Genomic DNA, 21647 nt, shown 5'->3' on the forward strand with positions numbered 1-21647 from the left:
CGAACGAATTCGCTGTTACCCGCAAGAGAGAAATCTAACCTTAGTTATGGAGAAGCTTCGACAGAGGACACCACTATAATTCCAAATTGCGTGCCGTTTGGTCGGTACACGTTCTTTTTAGCTTGTAGTGTCATACTAATTGAAAATTAATGTTGCTAATACGAAAGGAAAAATTTTTCTCATATTTGTCCGTGTAATTTCATTAACAACAATTGTCGATTAATTTAAAAAAAAATTTGCGACCAACGCGACATCTTCCTAATTGAAACTAAAATTCTGTCAGGTTTAAATGGAATTTTGCAATTTCTTGCAATTTCTTTCGATCGAAACTTCATTGTCAATGAAACGTTTCTGTAATGGATCTCAAGAAATATGTACTTCGTTGAAAATAAAAGATCTTGTACATTCCCTGATGTATGTATTTAACAACCAGAAAAAAAGTTGAGTTAGAGTTACCAATCAAATACACACATATGTAACAAATACTGTAATTAATCGTATGCTAAATACTTCTATAAATAATAAAACGATAAAATCGAAATTTTCTTACAAGAGTAATATTTGTTAAAAATATATTACTGAACGTCGTATGTATATTACATATACAAACGTACCCTCGAAATTGATTCCTAGATGAATAAAGAAGCAATCTAATTATATATAATTAGTCACCTAAAACAAGAAAAAATGAAGAAGAAATAATTTTTTACAACGCGAAAACGTAAAAAATATATATCAATCGAAGTAAAATCTCATATGATGTAATTTTGATAAAAATTATGGCGCCATCTTTGAAACGGATGTCAGCAGTTGGGAAGCATTAGCGCCAGCTATTGAAAGCACAGAGGAGGGTGAGGGGGGGGAGAGAACCATTAAAGAAAAATGGCCGTCGAGCGAAAATCGAGAAATACGAAAAACGAACGAGTGTGTAACGATCAAATGTGAATACGATCCGGTGGTTTTTTCAACGGATTAACCACGGTACGGCGAGCGAAAATGCGAAACGAGATGACGATGTACACGTTAAAGCCGATTGTCTCCTTGCCGCGAACGTTCCATCATAGAAAAACGATGTACGAAATGCGAAATATTCATGAAGAACGATCAACAGACGACCATACGGCAGCCGAGAACAAGATCGTGCCTGATATCACTGACCAGGTTATCAGCTTTTTAAAGGTTTCTCATCATTTCTGTTATCCAGCCGACGTGAAAGAGAACGTTTAACTATTTCACTGGAATGAATGGTTTACTCACGCGTTTATTAAGCATGGTAGCTACGAGTGTTTCTTCTGTCTCGAGCTTGTTGTGCATGACTCCTCCCAAAATTTCCACAAGCACTAATCACGATCGACCGGGAATATGGTTCTACAGGCTTGATCGATGCTTGCCCCTCCAATTTTTCATCTAACAGGACCTAACGCGTCTACGGTAGATGAAAAATTCAATACGTTCGAAGGATAAACGGGAATACGCTGATAATTAGTATAGAAGGGCAAGCTTACTAAATTAGAACTGCACTGAAAGCTACAAAGTACAGTTGTATAACCAAACACATGTAAAACCTAACCCAGTAAAAAGATGTATGTACTTTGTATATACTGGCATTAATCAAACAGTGTTGGTGATCAACTATCAAAACTATTGTCCATAACCCTGTGCTTTTAAACGTTTTTTCCCTAAAGTGGCAGTAGTAAATATATGTCTGTCTTGAGTGTTGCTGATATTTTTTTTTAACTTGAAATAGAATTTAGAATATATTTTGTGATAAACTGATATTGTCATAACCATGATATTAAATTGTGAGGTGTAGATTGTGACCGATTAATAATTATAATGATAATGTTCTGTATAAAGGCAACTTTGACAGTAATAATTTAGGTAATAGAAAAAATTTATTTATATTGCTCATGACGTTTAAATTTCATACGGTGGCATCGAATGACTCTACTTTTATTTGAAGACTTACATAATTCAGTTAATTCAATCTCTTTAACCCGGGATTACCCACGTAGGGGTCTAGTGCTGGGATGGTAATCATTAATTCCTTACGTACATAACATCAAATTACTTTAAAGTAAGATTTTATTTCAGAGTCCGCTGCCAGAATATAATGCATTGGAAGCAAGGCAAGAAAAGATACTGGCACAGCTTGCAGAACTAAAGAAACAAGTAGCAACGCTTTCTGGGTTTCTGAGACAAACGAATCAAGCTGTAGTAGTTAGTGAAAGTTCTTCAATTAATAAGAGTCAGGTAATATTAATGTAAAATAAAACTTTTAACTTCTCAAACAAAAAGTTCACATAAAAATTTTATTAACATTGACCTTTATAGGTGCCAATTAATGTGAATCTTATTGTGAATGTGAATCCTAAGAGGCCACCTTATTTTATATCAGCGTTACAAAAGTTGTGGAAGGATACTGATATTAAAGTGCAAACTTATGTTCATTCAAGTGTGAATGAAGGAGGGTCTATTATTTATGAATCAGTTACAAGTTCTTCCAAGAATAATGTTATTAACCTATCATTGATCTGGAAAGATGGTAAAAATAAATTATATTTTTGAATATACTTAAGTAGTGAGAAATGTATATTTATAGAGAATTTTATTTTTAGTTGAGGACCTGGAACTTATATTATCTGGTTTACATAGTTACTATATAATTGGTGAAACGAATTTTCTAAGATATTTAAGTAGATTAATAAATTCGCATAATTATGAAAGTTTTGCTTGTACAGAGAAGGTAAATACAACTGATTTGATATTAGATCTGTGTTATTCTTTACATTTTGAAGAATCAGCAAATAAAAAACAAGAGATATTATCGTTAATAGCAGATAAATTAAATTGGTCAGCTGAAAAGATTCTTGATATAGCAGATGTTGCTGCATGGTGTACAGTTAAACAATTTTTTTCACAGAAATATCCATCAAAACTTAAAAAATGGTATGAAGCTTGTGAAAAACATTTTGTATAAATAAATCTCTTATTAAAACATATTTGTTATTTATTTGCATGAACACATAGATTGAATTGTTTCAAAAGTATCTCAAGACTTTGCAAAAATATTGATCAAAATTACAAAAAAAATAGCGTGCATAAAATTATATAAATTTTATTAAAAGATTAACATGTACTTAAAATATCTTGTACAAGTAATGTATAATTTCAAACGCGATTTGTTTCAATTTGTTATTAATACATAGATTTAAGTTTATTCTTGAATTCATTTTTATTGGCAGTGTTGTAGAAACAATTATATCTTCATGTCTGAGAAGAATAACTGTTTATGATACAGTATTTATGAACAATATTATGCAATAGAAACTAGAAAGCAAGTTTTCTAACATAGTAGTAAAAATGTTGTGTTTTTAAAAGTAAATATTTATCAAATAACTTGCTACCTAGTTTATGACAGATATTGATTATGATTTTTAAATTGATATTGATATTATGGCTGAATTGAAATTAACTAAATTAAAAGTTATAACTTTGGTTGTGAACCAAATACAATTAATAGCTATTCTTTTAAATGTAATGGAATTATAGCTGCCAGAATTAAACTGTTCAATCATTTTCATTCATGTTACACGTTTTTCTACATTTCCAATAAGCTTCTAGATTTTAGCGTATATTGTCGAAGAATATACGCTAAATCTAAAATTTTTTTTCAATTTCTTAATGTTTTGTTTATATCGTTTTATGATCTTTTTCGTTATAAAATAAGTATTAAGCAAGGAAAAACATTTCATGCATCAATATCAGTCTGAAACGTTTTTCACTTACATAGAATAAATGCATTATGGTAAGAAGGTTACTGAATTGAATAAGTATGATAATGTTTTACAATACTGTAAGTGTATTATATACTACAAATGAATTCGTGATATTCTGATGAATTAAATAGATTGCATATGTTCTTTATATGCATTAAAGCCGCATTTTTCTTCATATTATGATTTGAAATGAAGGATGTAGACAAATGATAGATATATATATCTATTCAAAGAAGATAAATATATGTTGTTCAAAGACTATTTAGCATGAAATTTTATCTAATGTTGTCTAAGCACTAAATGTACAAGTGTTGTATCAGTATTTGCTGTTTCTCGTAATTTATATAAATTTTATGTACATTATACATAATAATATTAAAAACAAAGTTCCTTAGAGATAAAAATGCTCGCAGTCGCATTTTACATAAACATTTGTATAATCAGTACAATAACATTATCAGACTCGTCTTTAGTCTATGAAGATCATTTCAAATTGATATGATAGGTCTGATTGTAAACTTGATGAACTGTTTATACATTTAGATCAATGTCCTATATCATACAATTTTTATTTTGTAGCACAAGGTGTGAATTAAGTGAATTGAAAAATTCATGAGTGACATTGTGATTAGTATATTCGATGATAGTTAATTATATCATGTTTTAATGGATTATAATTTAATCATCTTTATCATATTAAATGTAGTATTAAAATATTATTTCGTTTCTTGAGTTTATTATGTAGTTATTATGTAGTCTCTGGCAGTTTTCGTTACGATATTGTTTTCATTATTATTGATGATGTTATTCTATTTCATTAGTACGTCATATTAACAGAATGTTCTGAGAAACTTTCTTATAATTAAAAAAATGCGCAATCATTACATTATTCGAGATCCATACAATATTTTGTTTCAACTTCACTTAATAAAAGTAAAAAATACTCATTATACACATTTCGACTTTACCTAAAATTATAAATAATATGTATTTCAATATATCACAATATGATGGTGCCAAAAGCATGTTAAAGTTACTATACGAAGTGCATGCGTGAAACACTCGTTAATTTGTGTTTCAACATAAGTCTTTAACTCTGTATATTTCAATTTCAATGCTGAGCTATTAAAATTCTCTATTCTACTTCGATCAAAATTTTTAACAACCAGTCTCTTCTTGCACATATTTAACAATTTAAAACTTTCTTTTTTCAACGTATTATTCATTTATGTTTTAAAATCAATTATCGCTCAGCATTAATTTATTTTACTTTGATTGCATAACGATTATAAGTGTCATTTTGCTATAATTCGGCACCCTATCTACTTAACGAAAGCTTCAACTTTTTATTATGAACAAATTATACGAACGACGAGAAACCAGGCAATGGTGCTCTCGACCTTGCCATATTGTTCATAATAATTTGTCCCCCATTTAAACTGACAACAGCACTACCTTCAGGTTCAGAATCAGTATACGATGAATAATTTCTAACTGGTTTCTGACGTTTCCAGGACTGTCTTAGGGAATCATTAACATTAGCGTAATGATTAACGAAGGAATGTGGATCCGATTGTACACTTTCATTCTCGCTTTCAGATCCCTATAATGCAAAATGTGGATATTAAAATACTTTTAGGAATATAAATAGAACATTTTAAGAAAGAAGACAAAGTTACCTGTGAATCCGTTGAACTAATTTCGGAAGGTTTCTCCGTAACGCTACTGTCGTCAGGATTTTCATCATACCCTTTCAGACTTTCTTCATCACTATGATAAGCAACCGAGGCCGGCGAAGGTCTAGGAGGTGATTTTCCTAACATCGTAGGAGGAGGAGGATGCATAGATTTTCTCGCTAAAGTGTTTCGTTTGCCTAGTGTACCACAAGCATTAGCTATATTCATAGCACCACCACCACCTTGTCTTGATCTATAAAGCTCCAAGTCAGACTCTTGCCTGTCATCCGTATCCATAGCCATAGATTCTTCAAGTGTCTTTTGTGCTTCTTCTAAAATAATTACTTGATTATTACACACTCATATATTTTGTATCAGAATATATTTATTACGACTTACGTTTATATTTGTAGCTTTTACTTTTTACGCATAACACTGCTATGACCATTATAATAATTATAATTGATGCAGCAGCTAAAGTGACCATAAACCAAGTTTGTCTGTAAAATGGCTTATGTTGTAAATATGCATATTCAAGATATAGTTTTGATGGAGTTAGAATCTAAAAAAAGAAGAAAAAAATAAGGTCATTAATATTTAAATGCTTAAAAGTATTTACAAAAATGTAAATACGGCAACCTTACTTACTGTTTCTGTGGAATATGCTGGATAACTAATTCCATAACGATTGTACGATATTACCCTAAATAAATATGACGTGGATGGAAGTAAATTTTGGTACGATACAGAATACTCTGTCAATGGTCCATTACTACTACGTACTATCGTCTGCCAACGACTGTCATCTATAATTTTAAAAACAGTAATATTTATTTAGCTTTGACAATAAAATTGCAAATGCAGTTAAAAACTTCTGCAGGTTTTCTTAAAATTGTATGCTACAAGAATAAATGATATATTTGGACCTTTTCTTAATTTTTAAGAAAGTAACAATGACTGAAAACTTGCGAAGTTATATATTGTGTGTTCTATGTTACATGTTTTAGGGGCACTAGTGAAATATTAGATGTAGGAACTGGAAAGTTAAGAACTGTAGAAATACACCATCATCTAATAAGTCAAACTTCAGCTATTCGTTTATTACAGTAAGTTATAGCAGCATTCAAAGTTGAGATGTTTGATGAATTTCTAATTGAATTCATGGAAAATGTCATGCTATGACATTATCATGCAGTCAACGGTACAAGTATCACTAGACGAGTCACAGATTAATAACAAACAGGAAGCTATTTTTTTTTTAACACTAAGAAAAATTATATTTAACTGTTGAGACCATCTAACATAATAATCGACGCTCAATATATTTACGTGCATTGACACTTACAATGCTGCCACTCTTCCATTGCTATATGATTATAAAAAAGGCGATATTAGTAACGCAAATAATATCATTTAGAATTTTATAAGTAGAGTATTTTCATTTTAGAAATATAGATGAGAGTAAAATGATCAAAGAAGGTCTATTGCACATTTTTATTTTATCTTTTTTATATATTCTTCTTAATATTATTTTTTATTAATTCTTTAATCTGTTTCAGCTTTGAGAGCTTTTTTTTAAATAATTCATATTATTTACCTTTTCGGCGTGTTTCAATATAGTATCCTAGAATGGGTCCTTTCCCAGAAGCACCATTAGTCCATTGCAATTCAACACTAGACACTGTTTTTGTGACAGCAAGGTTGCTAGGTGCCATTGGTGAGCCTTCTTGTGGACCTGTCGTGACATTTCCGGATATGGGTGGACCAAAATCAATGGTTTGCGCTCGAACCATAAAAGTATACGTCTCTTCTTCTTCTAAAGGTTGTATTAGTAGACTTGTTTCTGTTACTTTTTGTTTAACTTGCTTACTAAAACCTACAACGATATAGAGTGTTACGCATCGACAATTGTTTGTTTATATTATATATTGAGTATATCAAAAAACATACGATCATTTTGTTCTGCAGTTTCGTATGTAACAATGTAGCCAACTATTTCGCCATTTCGTAGTTTTGGCGCTTCCCAAGAGACGCGAAGACTAGTCATTGTAATTTCTGAGAATTGTAAATTGTACGGTGGTCCAGGTATATCCTATAAAATAATTGAATATATTTTTACTAGAGGGAGGGAGGGGAGGAGAACGAGAAGAGAAATAACAGCGACTTCAGTCATAATTATTGTTAAACTTATGTACCTGTTTAGTTCTGACAGTGATAGATGGAGTTCTAGGACCATCACCGGCAGGATTGAAAGCCAATACTTGAATGCGATATTCTGTATATTTGTCTAAAAACACCAAGCTGTGTGTCAAGTACGATGCAGGTACAACTTCTATTTCTTCTTCCTGTTTGTTCTCTAAATCTTGAGGAGAGTCAGTAACTAAATAGAAAATCTAAAATGAAAAATATAAGTGATATAACTTTTGATTAAAATATTTGAATGCTTTTCTAATTATATATAACTAGAAAAATGATAATTTTACTTTATATCCTAATAAATCTCCATTTTGCATATTGGCTTGAGGTGGTTTCCAACGTAAATGTACTTCTGTAGAAGAAATTGGTTCCGCTTTTAGATGTTGCGGTTCTCCCGTAGGAACTGCTTCTCCTACATATACGGTTACTGGAGGACTCGATGGACCTTCTCCTTCAGAATTAAAGGGTAACACTATTACCTCGTAATACCTGTCTTCTGTTAAATCGCTTAAAACAATCTTCGCAGCCTACAGAATTTAGAAAGGGATTAATACATCAATTTATCAATTAGAATCAATCATGACATATAATTATATTTATTACCTTTATTCCTAAAATTTCTTCCTTCGGAGTATCTTGAAGAGCTATGGGAAAGTCGGAAACTGGTTGATAAACGACGCGATAACCACCTGTTTCGTGATCCCCGCTCCAATATACCTCATCTATTACGTTCCAATGAACCTCTATGCTAGATGTTGTTATTGGAACTACTTTCAATCCGGTAACTCCACGAGAAGGTGCTACAAATTTATATATATTACGATAAAAATTTTGCATGTTAACGAAGCAAATTTAATACAAACGACAAGTAGATTCTACCTGCTGGTAAAGTTTGAACTTGAACAGATTCCGTACTCCAGGTCGAAGGACCTATATCGTTAGTTGCTTGTATTCGGAATTGATAGAATGTAAATGGTTTCAAATTGTTTGCTGTGTAAGATGTTAAAGTTGGTTCTACTCTTTCAGGAATAGTTTGGAATGGTCCTGAATTTTCTGATTGTTGTACTGTGTAATATCTACAAAGAAAAGGAAAGACGTTGTACATGTTAATTTCACGTGTACATAAAAAAATTACACGTTGAATGAAATACGAAAAATTCACCTTAATGGAGCAAATCCATCACGACCAGGTGTCCAATTAAACGTAATCTGTCTACTTTGAATTTGTGACCTGCTAATTTGCGGCATCGACGGCGCTTGCGGACGTTCTCTGTTATTTGTAGTGAAAACAAGAGCGTACGCTGTTTTCCCCCAGCCTAATCTCGTTTGTGCTGTTACCGAGAACATGTAGTATTTTTCTGGCTCTAGTCCAGTTGCCCTGAGAGATACATAAAAACATGAATCTCATACTTGTTTCTTTTTTTTTTCTTTTTAGATTTACGTTAATCACGCTGTTAATTGTACCTAAACGTTCTATCCGATGCAGGGAACTCCTTCGAAAATTGATGATCCTGGCTGTTATTCAGATGAAACATAACTTTATAGGCGAGAATCTCTCCGTTCGGATCTTCTGGAGTGTCCCAAATAATACGGGCGGTGGTGAAGCTTACATCGGGAAATGATACGTTCGACGGAGGTCCAGGAGCTACGAGAATTTTAATTTTATTGAACTCTGTGCAGAGAGATGCTTGCAATTGTAGCAGTGAGATTTTTACCATCTTCAAATGTTTGTACTCTAACTGGCGGAGTGCTTAAAGTGCCATCGCCAAGCCGTGTATAAGCTAGTACTTGTATGTGATATTGCACGAATTTTCGAAGTTCCGTTAAAGTCGTCGTGAACGTCGTGTTACTAGGAATGTTTTTATACTGGAATGCTGACCTAGCGTTTGCACCGTAATAAACTTTAAACCCTTCTATTTGTCCATTCTGATGTTCTATAGGAACATCGCCCCATCTGACCAATATGGTCGTGGAGGACGTTGCGTTAGCTTCTACGTTGATAGGCCCCATCGAGGGAACTGGAAAAGAAAGATATGTCAGTGAGAAAATTACTACCTATCAAGTTTGACAGACAGGGTGTTTTATATTATTTTTTTTTACCTGACTCGCGGGTTCTTTCAACAGCTTTCGGACTCGTCATCGACGACCCGACGTCGTTAAGCGCTTGCATTGCAATTTCATAAAGAGCATACTCCTCCATGTCCTTTAAAATGTACGAGTTCGCTGTGTGATCTTCTATAGTTATGCTTTTCGATCTGTTCGTTCGAACTTCGGTGTAAGTAACATTGTAACCCCTTGGATTTCCGTACCACTCGATCTGTTGTAACGGCTGTCGAAACGACAAGTAAATAAATAAATAAATAATTGTGTAAATTCTTTTTCGTTCGTTAAAAGTAACACACTCACGATCCATCGGACGCGTAATTCCGTGGCGCTCATTGCACGAACCGTGACGTTTCTAGGAGGATGTGACGGTGGTGCTTGGATCGTTTGGAATTCTTTCGTTGGCTCGGAGGGTTGAGAAGCGCCGACAACGTTGTTGGCAATTAATCTTAATTTATACTGCATGAATGGGATTAGTCCACCTACAGTGATTGTACTGGCATCAGGATCTGAAACTTCATATATATTGTACCACGTCGTGTTCCGAGTGGTTTGCGCTTGTACTGTCCACTTTATTATCGACGAGTTGCCGTCGAATCCTGGCGTGAATTGAAGGACAACGGAGAACGCGTCTATGTTAGACAGCGCCAGTTTAGTCGGCGGTTCAGGCAGAACAGGTTCGACGCCTGACTGAATGACAGCCACCGCAGGTTTCCCAGGGCCTACTGACGTCCAAGCGACGACCTCGAATCTATAATGAGTCATTGCTTGCAAATGCTCGATTTTGGCCGAGAGAACGTCCGACGTGAAGTTCTCCACTCGCAGTGAATCTGGCACGTCTTTCATCATGTATTTCAACTGATAGAGAGTGAGAATCCCGTTGACCTCGAGCGGAGAGTTCCACTTGACCGTGAGGGAACGGTCGCTTATGTTCTCGAACTGTAGATTCTCCACTTCCTCGGGCACGTCCTCGCGCGTACGAATCTGAACGGGAGAACTTTTCTCGCCGTCGCCCGGGTCAGTGAAGCACAACACGGTTATATTGTACAAGGTGTATTTCTTTAAACCGGTCATGATGGCACTTTGCTCCGCGAGGGGATCGAACAAGCTAGGCGGCACAGTCATCGATTTATACTCGTTCGATTCGGTGAAATTACGACCGATCCAGGCTTGCAATTTATAGCCCTGATTTATTCCGTTGATCTTTTGCGGATTCGGTGGTTTCCACCATACTTTTATCGCCGTTGAGTTAACGGCCTTCGCCCTTACATTTGTGGGCGGAGCCTCGGGCACTCCTTCCTTGGTTTTGATCTTCAAACCTTCTGTAAACACTCCGACACCTTTGTCGTTGTACGCCGCTATCTGCACGATATAATCCTTCCAGGTGATCAGGTCGGTAATAAGGTAGTTCTTTTGCGCCTCGTTGGTGATATTCTGTATCGTCCACGGATTGTCGTTGTAACCGTATAATCTATATCTCAACATGTATCCTAAAATATGGCCGTTTCGGTATTCTTCTAACGGCAGCTGCCATTGCGTGATTATTTCCGAGGATGACCGTGCCGAACCAACAAATCCTACCGGCGGTCCACTCGGTGCTACAGTGATAACAGACATACACCAAGGATGTTCAGTCGAAGTTTATTAAAATTTGTACGCTTTATTTGTACGTAATTACTACTCACGCTCTTGCGGAAGGACTACCACGTTGCTAGGATCCGACGGAGGTCCCTCGCCAACGCTATTTTCCGCGGTCACTCGAAATTGATACGCAGCAGCGGCTTTCAGATTGTTCAGTACCACCCAACGATTTTGCGCCGAGACGTTGTTACACTCGGTGATCCAATTCAGCGCAGAATCAGGTATTGGTCCTGCGTATAATATGAATTATAAAAATATAGATTAAGTGAAATGAGTAAATATAGATTGTGTTATAAAAACATAGATTATAAATGTACAATGTAGATTCATATGTTATAAAAATATAGACTGGACGTTGGACTGAGACGGGCTTCTATTAAAATTTAATTTCAATTACCATATAATATAAATTATAAATTATAAATTATAAAAGTATAGATTGAATGGATGATGTTATAAAAACATAGATATAAATGTACAATGTAGATTCATATGTTATAAAAATATAGACTGGACGTTGGACTGAGACGGGCTTCTATTAAAATTTAATTTCAATTACCATATAATATAAATTATAAATTATAAATTATAAAAGTATAGATTGAATGGATTATGTTATAAAAACATAGATTATAAATGTACAATGTAGATTCATATATTATAAAAATATAGATTGGACTGTAACGGGCTTTTATTAAAATGTAACTTCAATTACCAAGATCGGAAACCTCTCGCCTTTGGACGATAAACTTTTTCGTTGGACTGTTCCCGTCGAAACCTGGGACCCAACTGACGTTTATGGTACGAGGTGAAATCCGTTCGACTCGGCTGGCCATCACATTTATCGGCGCGAACGGCAATTCGATTACACTGAGACGAGCGGATCTAGTCTCGTTCCCACCGGGAGAGACCACAGAGCACATGTATTCACCCACGTCAGAAGCACGAACGGCAGCTATTTCCAACGTACCATCGTTTCGCATCTTCACCCTTTGGCTGGCTTGTGTATTTATTACTCTGCAAAAGCGACAAGTACATTGCGACCGTTCACGTTGTTACTTATTAAAACTTAGATACCATCAGGTAATTATAAATAATCAGGTAATTATAAGTTTCAATCGATTAATAAGTACACCCTGGTTCCATTGATCTTGAAATTTTTATAAAAATTCCAATAACGTGTCGACGTGAAAGTGCGTTGTATATATACGTACTGTGAATTGTGAAACCATGCTATATCGTACAAAACACTTGGATCGTTGGAAACTTTGCATTGTAATTCCGCGGTATAGCCGAGCAGGACGGAGGTATCAACAGGTGGTTGGACAATTTGCGTCCGAACTGAAACGGGGTTACATTTTTGATAGCAGAGAGCACATTGTGTACATTATTTTTTTGTTTAAATTTCTTAGAACTTTCTGAACATTTTTACAATTGTTTCAGGTATTTTACCTAAAACGGTGAGATAGGCTGAACCATTTACAGAACCGGCTTCATTCGCTCGAATACACGTGTATTTCCCGGCGTCGTTCGGTTTCACCGCAGCAATTAAAAGATCACCGTTGTCTAAAACCTGTACTCTGCCGGCGATCTCCACAGGAATCGTATCTATTGAATGAATTAGAGTCATTTATCAAATTTCCACGTACAAAACGCATTATAAGTGTCTAACGATTTACCATTGTAAATCCACGTGGTGTTGGGTATCGGGGCTGCCACGGCGTTACACGTTAAAGTTGCATCTTTTCCATCTAGTATAGTTTGATTTTGCGGACCGTTCTCCATTATTGGCCCAGATGCTGGAAACAATCATTTCAACGCGTTAACATCTCGCTTGCGAGCGGTAAGAGTCGGTTACATGCACGCAAAAAAAAAAAAGAAAAAGGCGGGAACAAAAAGAAATCGGTCACAAAAAAATAAACTTCCCCCATTTCAGTGTTTTCCAATATGTAGCATCTGTTTCATCTACTCGTGTCTTGTGAATGGTCAAAAATAACTTAGAAAGATTAGAGAGATTTAATTGTGCAATGGAAAACGCTGAATTTACCAATACCTGACTTCAATTGACAACAATGCTCTGTTACTGAAACTTTATTTTCACCAAAAGTCAAAAATCATATGTATTCTATGTTCTATATAGCAACTACAAGTTACTAACTAACTGTCAAAATTTTTGCCTTACAGATATCTTCCTAATCTAGAGACGTGCTATTCACGTTGTATACTGAGGCGTGCAGATGTTTAAACAATGATTTATCTAAATTTTCTGATACCGATAAATTAATTTTGCTCAATACTAACAACTGTAATGTGAAAGATACTCCCCCGCAGAGAAAAATATTTATTAATTAATACTATTGTATCACGTTGTGTAATAACATTACAAATGTATTCGTTCCATATATGTTGAGTACTCCCTGTGATATTTCAAGGAACAACGTGTTTTACACACAAGAAAATCATCGTGCTTTGCAGATGTATTCACTATAACTACAACTAATAAAAAAACTAATAAAAAAAAAAAAAAAAAAAAAAAAAAAAAAAAAAAAAAAAAAAAAAAATAAAAAAAAAAAAAAAAAAAAAAAAAAGATAGAAAAAGAAAAAGACACGGATACAGCTGGTAAAAGCAAACATTGGTGGTGTGATATGCATTCTTCAAGCATGTGCCCGGGGTAATTTCAAAAAAGGAGGTGGATAATTTCGTGGCGACTTGTCATTAGAATCTTACTGTCTGGATATTGAGAGAACTTAAAACGGCGATCAGATTGGCGAACTCTGACTACATTGTAGCCAGCTGCCCAGCGGGCAACTCTGTTTTTCAGTCTGCTTTCTAATCCTTCTGCCCCATAAAAAACACGTCATTTATAATAAGTATGTAAAACATCGTTCGACTAACAAAATAGACAAAAAAAAAAAAAAAAGTAGTTATGTCACATTTAATGATCGTGATGTGAACTTCACCACCACAGTTGTCTACTAACTTTTTGCCTTTAACCAGGTGCAGCTGGATGCTTCGCCGGCTTCGTTCGACGCGAGACATTGAAACATTCCCGAGTCGGCCATGGTCAATTTTTTAATTGTCAACGAGCCATCTTCTTCCAGCGCGTATCTAGAAAATATGAAAAATGCAGTGAAAGGAACAAAGAAAGAGGCTGAAGAGAACTTGGACCTATTTAAATTGTAGAATCGTTATAATTCATCTGACATACATCTTCTCTACTGATTAAAAATTCAAATTTCTGTAAAGATCGTATACCTGGATCCAAGGAGGTGGTCGACAGGCTCTGCGTCTCGAAACCAAGTGATTTTAGGAGGTGGCACACCGACAGCATCACACGGCAACGTTACAGTTGATCCATAATCGCTAAGAGTCTCTCGCTTTAATTCCGTTATAAAAGTAGGCTTTTCTAAAAAAGGAAAAAAAGAAAAAATTGTCGCGCAAGAATTATTGATCGATGGACGTTAAAATTTCAGGCTTTCGATGGTGACAAACAAAAATCATGTCGCCTTTTAAAGCTTCAAAGCTCCAAACTCAGGATCAATTGATGTTATTGGTGGTAATAAATTTTTATATTATAAAATGTTGTATCACTTATATTACAATAAATTCAATAAATGTTTATTACTTAATTAATTTTTACAGTTTTGACTGTGAAACGTTTTTTTTTTTCTGCGACAAATGCAATCTAAATATTGGAGACGTCTTCTCGTTACGAGTTGTTCTTCTTACCGTACACGACAACTTTTGCGCTCGCGTTCACTGTTGGATATCCGCCGCTTCTTAGATCCACGTGGCAGGAGTACACGCCGGTGTAAGTTATGTTTGCCGATATCAACGCCAGAGTTCTGTTCCACGAGTCGTTAAAACTATACGATATCCTCGAGTTCTCGATGGGGATCCCGTCTTTCGTCCATAAAGTTCGCAACTCGTGAAGAGACCTGAAATTACCCATTTCAAACAGATTTCTCTCACAGAACGGTTTCTACATGTAGGGTGATTATGAGCTGTTTTATCAAACTTTCAAAGTGTGCATTTTATTCTGTTCGGGGAGGGAGAAGTTACATGAACTTACAGGTATATTTTTGATATTTTCCTTTTCAAGTTTCAAGCGTGTTTCATTTTTATCGTTAAGCGAACGATAAAAATGGTAACTTAAAATTATTGTTCTATTTATTTATTCAGTATAGGATTCAGTATAGGATTTTTATTCTTCCTTGCGAGGATTTCTTCTTCTTTTTAGTCAATAGTTACCTAGCATTAGCTATGCAATGTATGTAGGTAACGTCCTGGTCCTTGATGATTTGAGTGTCCTGCGGTTTCACTATGATACTAGGTGCCACCTCAGCGTTCGCGTCTCCTGTGACTTGCAGCTTGAAAAAGGGGCTGTTCTCCTCTTTACCCAACTGGGTGTTAATGGCTCTCGCCCTGTTCAGTGCAAAAGAAACAATTAGTCACTCTGAAAATGCAGCTTGAGGAAATTGTTCTTCAATTTCAAGTAAAAATTCTATCCGCTATATGATATGTGAAAAACATCTTACAACGAAATAGAACGGTGACATTCTGAAAGTAGAGGCTTCAAGCTTTAAAATGAGTCCAAGTTTATATGCGATTCTTTTTTCAAGACTGAAGAGTCTTTGTAGAAAATACTTTCTAGAAAGGTATTACATTAAATTCTGTCATTATTAAAATTTAATATACTTATATATTTTTATTCAATTTAATGTATTATATATTCTCTAGGTTTCAAGCTCCAAAAAAAGACCAGGATTATCGTTACATGATTCTTCTTTCTAAGATTGAGGAGTCTTTGTAGAAAATACTGTGGTATCAACATCAAATTCTCAGTCATTATTACAATTTAATATACTTATATATTTTTATTCAATTTAATGTATTATATATTCTCTAGATTTCAAGCTCCAAAATAAGACCAGGTTTTTCGTTACATGATTCTTCTTTCTAAGATTGAAGAGTCTTTGTAGAAAATACTGTGGTATCAACATCAAATTCTCAGTCATTATTAGAATTTAATATACTTATATATTTTTATTCAATTTAATGTATTATATATTCTCTAGATTTCAAGCTCCAAAATAAGACCAGGTTTTTCGTTACATGATTCTTCTTTCTAAGATTGAAGAGTCTTTGTAGAAAATACTGTGGTATTAACATCAAATTCTCAGTCTACTAGAATTTAATATATGTATATATATTTTTATTCAACTTAATATACTATATATTCTCCAGATTTCAAGCTACAAAATAAGACCAGGTTTATTGTTGTATCTTCTTTCCAAGATTGAAGAGCCTTTGTCGAATATACTGTGACGAACGCCCAATTATATACCATTATATATATATACAAATTCTATCTGAAAGTGAAACAATAATTGAACAATACATTAAATAATATATTCAAAAAACTATTGATTTGACATCGCTACAATTTGATATGTACACATTCTATGTGAAATAATACATCAAACAAACTTTTGCTTTTTTACATATGCAAGTAATCTAGGATTATCATCTGAAATGCTAGTTTTCTTCCATCCTTCATTAAAATTTGATGTTCTTGCACTTACAGCGTCTCCTGCAAGGACTCTTCAATTATCATACCAACTGAATATCAATGGGAGTCACAATTTACATAAACTTTTGTTTGAATTCACGATTCGCAATGGAATCTGCTCTGGAATTCCAGGTGTTCGCGGATCGGTTGTTTCAAATACGAACCTGTACAGGCCTTGATCGCCCTCGGACGCGTTCAGGATAAGCAACGTGTGATGAACCGACGCATACTTTATGCCGTAGAGCAACGAGCCGTCGGACGTGAACCAGGTGACGTCAGGTGCTGGATGGCTCTCTATCGGCGGCAGCGTTAGAACAGCCGCGCTGCCCGATTTCACGCTCACTATCCTCTCTGTGAGGTCCTCGAACACTCCCATATCTGGACAGGATGGTATTACGGTGTTACTTTCGTCGCGCTTGGTGCATTCACCGCGACAAAACGCGCCCCCTCCCTTCCCTCCCCCTTTGCTCGTGATAATCAGAGCATCGTGCCCTGGACTCGTGAGAGAATCGAATTTCGTGTTGCACTGCGTGCAACAAAGCTCGGCCTCCCCCGTTTAATTTACAGCTTTACAGTCGTAGCCGTATGCCGTGTTTTCGAAATACTTTGAAACTGCGCGCTTCTTCGTTTCGACTTGTCTCCTCCTTTTTTACGTTGTACGTTCGTTGAAAATGAAATGAATGAAAAGTATTCAGTGAGAGTTAGTTAGATTTTAGAAGGAAGAAACTTTTAGTTGAAACTTGGATACGTCAGATTTCTTCTATATGGGATTTGAAGGAAGAAACTTTTAGTTGAAACTTGGAAACGTCAGATTTCTTCTATGTGGGATTTGCTATTGGGTCGAGTAATAAATTCGTTTGCTTTTCATGATTGTTCAAAGAATGCAAAAGTATACATACGTGCACTGTGGTCCAAAAGTTTGCAACATCCTAATTGATGGGTGCTCCAAATTTTTGGACTTGGTACGCACGTTGGATTTCATATGAAACGTATCCGTTTGCGAAACACGTGAAACGATCTTAAACGACGAGTGTAAAGTACTGGAAAGTACATGTTTTAATTTATACGTACATGCTACCGTAAATGTAATTCTTTCACTAAATATAGATCCTACGTCGTTCGTGGCGACACAGTGATAGACCCCTGCGTCTTCCCTACGTGTACTTTGTATTCGAAAGTAAGGCTCCGAGGTAAGCTCGTTGCTGAGAGGTACCCCATCTTTGAACCACTTGTACTTTGGCTGGGGATTTCCTGCGAAGAGGAAAAGACAATTGCGAGATGAACGTATAACGAATAAGACTGCAGATTCTCGTGCATTCATAGCGAAATGTGAAATGAAATGTGCGAAATATCCAAAGTAAAGTAATTATAACGATTACTGGATGAAGCAGATTTCTACTCAAGTTTTCTCTATTATATGCGCTTGTATTTGTAAAAATATTCGTAAAAACGCATAAAAATCTGCAATCTAATAATAAAAGTGTGTGTATGTATATATATCTATATATATATAGATATATACTTAATAATAAAGGTATATATCTAATAATGAAATATATCTAGTAATATAATATACCTAATAGGTATATCTAATAATAAATTAGTATATACCTAATAATAGGTATGTATATATACTTAATAATAACGATCTAATAATATACATATATACCTAATAATGAAGTATATCTAGTAATATAATATACCTAATAGGTATATCTAATAATAAATTAGTATATACCTATTATTATATTATTATATATACTTAATGATAGGTATATATACATAATAATAAAGATATATCTAGTAATATATACATATATATCTAATAATGAAATATATTTGTAATATAATATACCTAATAAGTAGTATGTATATATACTTAATAATAAAGATATATCTAGCAATATATACATATATTCCTAATAATGAAGTATATCTAGTAATATAATATACTTAACAGGTATATCTAATAATAAATTATTATATACCTATTATTATATTATTATATATACTTAATAATAGGTATATATACATAATAATAAAGATATATCTAGTAATATATACATATGTATCTAATAATGAAGTATATCTGTAATATAATATATCTTATAGGTATATCTAATAATAAATTAGTATATACTAACCTAATAATAAAGGTATATCTAGTAATATATATACACACACACCTAATAATGAAGTATATCTAATAATATAATATACCTAATAGGTATATACCTAATAAGAAATCCTAATAATATATATATATATATATATATATATATATATATATATATATATATTATTATTATATCTAATAATAAGGCTATAATATATTGTAGAATACTGAATTTGTCGAAGGACGAACAGTTTGTTTAACTGCCGAGATGTTAATTGCACTTGTTCCAAAGTTTGAATATCACGATTGACGGCAGTTCAAGGTGTTAATTCCCATTCGTGGCTACTATGGGCATTTCTCATTTGGCAAAGGAGTAGATGTAATATACAGCGACTTAATGCTATTAGCACAGGGTCATGCTATCGTGTTACGGCACCAGGCTGCAACTGTGAGGTTTCATCTGGCCACCGTCTCATCCGGTTGTTATCCGATATTTCATGAGAACAATGGGAAATTAAAAATACGTTTGGAAAATTTGGCTGTCTCGTTGGGTAGCTCTCAGTAAAAACGGAATTAAAAGATCCTTAAAAGATTCTTGAAAATGAACTGTGACTCGTGATAATCAAAGTTGATTAAAGTAATGCACATCTCAAGATTCTTTCATTTAAATGTGTTTCGTTTCAAAGTTAAAAATGCAAGGGAATCTTCAGTCAGTCAACGATAAAAGAAAATTCCAGAAAATTCCAGACGAACGTGCAGGGTAAAATTAAAAATCTGAGAATAAAAAAAGATTTCCAATTTCATGAAATGGTTGAAAATAAAATTGAGAATGATCTGACTCTTTTGCTTTTCTAATAATAAGACTCAGCCAACTCCGCAGTGTTCTTAATCGATTAATCTCCGAATGAATATAATATAATCGCGGTAGAATCGCGGAGGAGAGGTCCTCCATACATTTGAAATCATCGCTTCCGGGTCGGATCTCGTCGAGTAGTCCAAGCCAGCGCGTTTTCCACTTACCTCTCGCTTGACACTGCAGAAATTTCGTCCGATTTTCGCTAAGAATATTGCCGCTGCTGGAAGGTTGAGTGGTGAACCGCGGTTCCTGGATGGTCTCTGCAAAGAGCGAATTTCAATATGTAGCGCAATTACCCGCGAACAGATAGATTTTCTGCTGTCGTAACGATATTATTAATGGATAGATCCATCTGGTATATTTCTAGTGGATATAGATTTTTAGTTCTTTGCCTAAAATTCTCGTCTATTCTTGCAATATTTGTAATTTCCGTACAGATTTATATTATTGGTAATTGATTTCGAGTTTTGTAATACCTATTTCGTAGTTTTCGTGGATATTTGTACATTTTGGGTAATTGGTCTGGATTTTTGTAATATCTGCAATTTTCATAGATCTTTACACATTTTGGGTAATTTTTCGATTTTTCTAATTTTCGTACATCTTTATATATTTTGGGTAGTTAGTTCCAATTTTTGCAATAATTGTAATTTTCATTAGTTCTTTGTATACATTTTTTGGATGATTGGTTAATAATTTGAAAGAAAAGGGGTAGGAAAGAAAGTTTGTTGAGAGTAGATTACAAATTATGTGAGCTCTTTTTACAAAGTTAGATCAATTTAATGAAATTATTCACTATTTTATATATATATATTTTTTTCACTATTTATAAATTATTCATATTTATATATTTATATTATTTACTATTTATAAATTATTCGTATTTATATATTTCATATTATTCACTATTTTATATATTTATATAATTATTCACTATATATATATATATATATATACGTAACATATTATATAGTATAATATATATAGTGAATAATATGAAATATATAAATATATATATATATTTTATATATTTTTCACTGTTATAAATATTGAATACTGATATATATGTATATATATATACATACACAGTGAAGAGGATAACAGTGAAAAAAAAATATAATATATAATAATATATATAAGTATAAATATATATATATAACATTATATATGTATTATATAACAAAAAATATATATAATATATTAAATATATATAAATATACATATAACAAAAATATATGTATATAATAATATTTATAACAGATATATAAAATATATATATATATATATATACGTAACATTTTATTTGTCTCTTTAATTAAACGCGTTCCTCGTGATCTTGAAAATCCTCTCGCTTCGCGGTCCAGAACATCTTTCTCCAGTCGAGTCTGGTTGAAACTTTCGTGGAAACAAAGTTTCCAAAGGCAATTAAAGAAAAGAAGATGGTACGCGCAGACAATTAACAAAGAGACGCGTCAAAGTCGGGGAAAGAAGGAGGAAAGAAAGAAGAGACACGACGGTGGATCGCGGTGAATTCGTCGGTTAGCCGATGAGAAAGTCGAGCACGTTCTCGCCCCCATCTTAAAAAATCATCGGACCGTGTCAGAAAAGAGGGTGCACGTGTCGGTTTACGTCCGTGTGACGTCGGTTCTACGGCATCCGGCTGTTCTTGCATTCTTTCCTCTCCTCTTCATCCTTTCGGCGTGCACC

At 33.9% G+C, this 21647-nt stretch overlaps 2 protein-coding genes across 4 annotated transcripts; one reads left to right on the forward strand and one right to left on the reverse strand.

Moving 5' to 3' along the window:
- Positions 1-846: 846 nt before the first annotated feature.
- Positions 847-3000, forward strand: LOC122528037 (probable aminoacyl tRNA synthase complex-interacting multifunctional protein 2). 3 transcript variants are annotated; one of them, XM_043652720.1, is made up of 4 exons: positions 847-1179; positions 2095-2253; positions 2335-2545; positions 2619-3000. In XM_043652720.1, exons 1-4 carry the CDS (start codon positions 997-999, stop codon positions 2978-2980), a joined length of 915 nt encoding a protein of 304 aa, XP_043508655.1. In that variant the 5' UTR covers positions 847-996; the 3' UTR covers positions 2981-3000. The 3 variants fall into 3 exon arrangements, with proteins under 3 accessions (XP_043508655.1, XP_043508656.1, XP_043508657.1); XM_043652721.1 differs by having other exon boundaries at positions 847-1161; XM_043652722.1 differs by having other exon boundaries at positions 1171-1273.
- Positions 3001-3102: 102 nt separating this feature from the next.
- LOC122528082 (protein sidekick) lies at positions 3103-20492 on the reverse strand. The gene is made up of 30 exons (XM_043652811.1): positions 20417-20492; positions 20105-20200; positions 18040-18219; positions 17133-17346; positions 15648-15821; positions 15126-15334; positions 14652-14802; positions 14377-14504; positions 14124-14234; positions 13075-13194; positions 12848-13003; positions 12610-12736; positions 12111-12412; positions 11440-11625; positions 10058-11352; positions 9752-9980; positions 9367-9669; positions 9116-9296; positions 8814-9029; positions 8531-8727; positions 8255-8451; positions 7939-8178; positions 7651-7848; positions 7406-7547; positions 7053-7331; positions 6801-6821; positions 6104-6261; positions 5855-6017; positions 5459-5787; positions 3103-5382 (listed from the first exon to the last, which is right to left on the reverse strand). The coding sequence occupies exons 1-30, from the start codon at positions 20490-20492 to the stop codon at positions 5140-5142; spliced, it is 6621 nt and encodes a 2206-aa protein (XP_043508746.1). The 3' UTR covers positions 3103-5139.
- Positions 20493-21647: the final 1155 nt, after the last annotated feature.

The sequence above is a fragment of the Frieseomelitta varia genome, unplaced genomic scaffold (assembly GCF_011392965.1).
Source record: "Frieseomelitta varia isolate USP_RPSP 00005682 unplaced genomic scaffold, Fvar_1.2 scaffold_244, whole genome shotgun sequence".
Taxonomy (NCBI): Eukaryota; Metazoa; Arthropoda; class Insecta; order Hymenoptera; family Apidae; genus Frieseomelitta; species Frieseomelitta varia.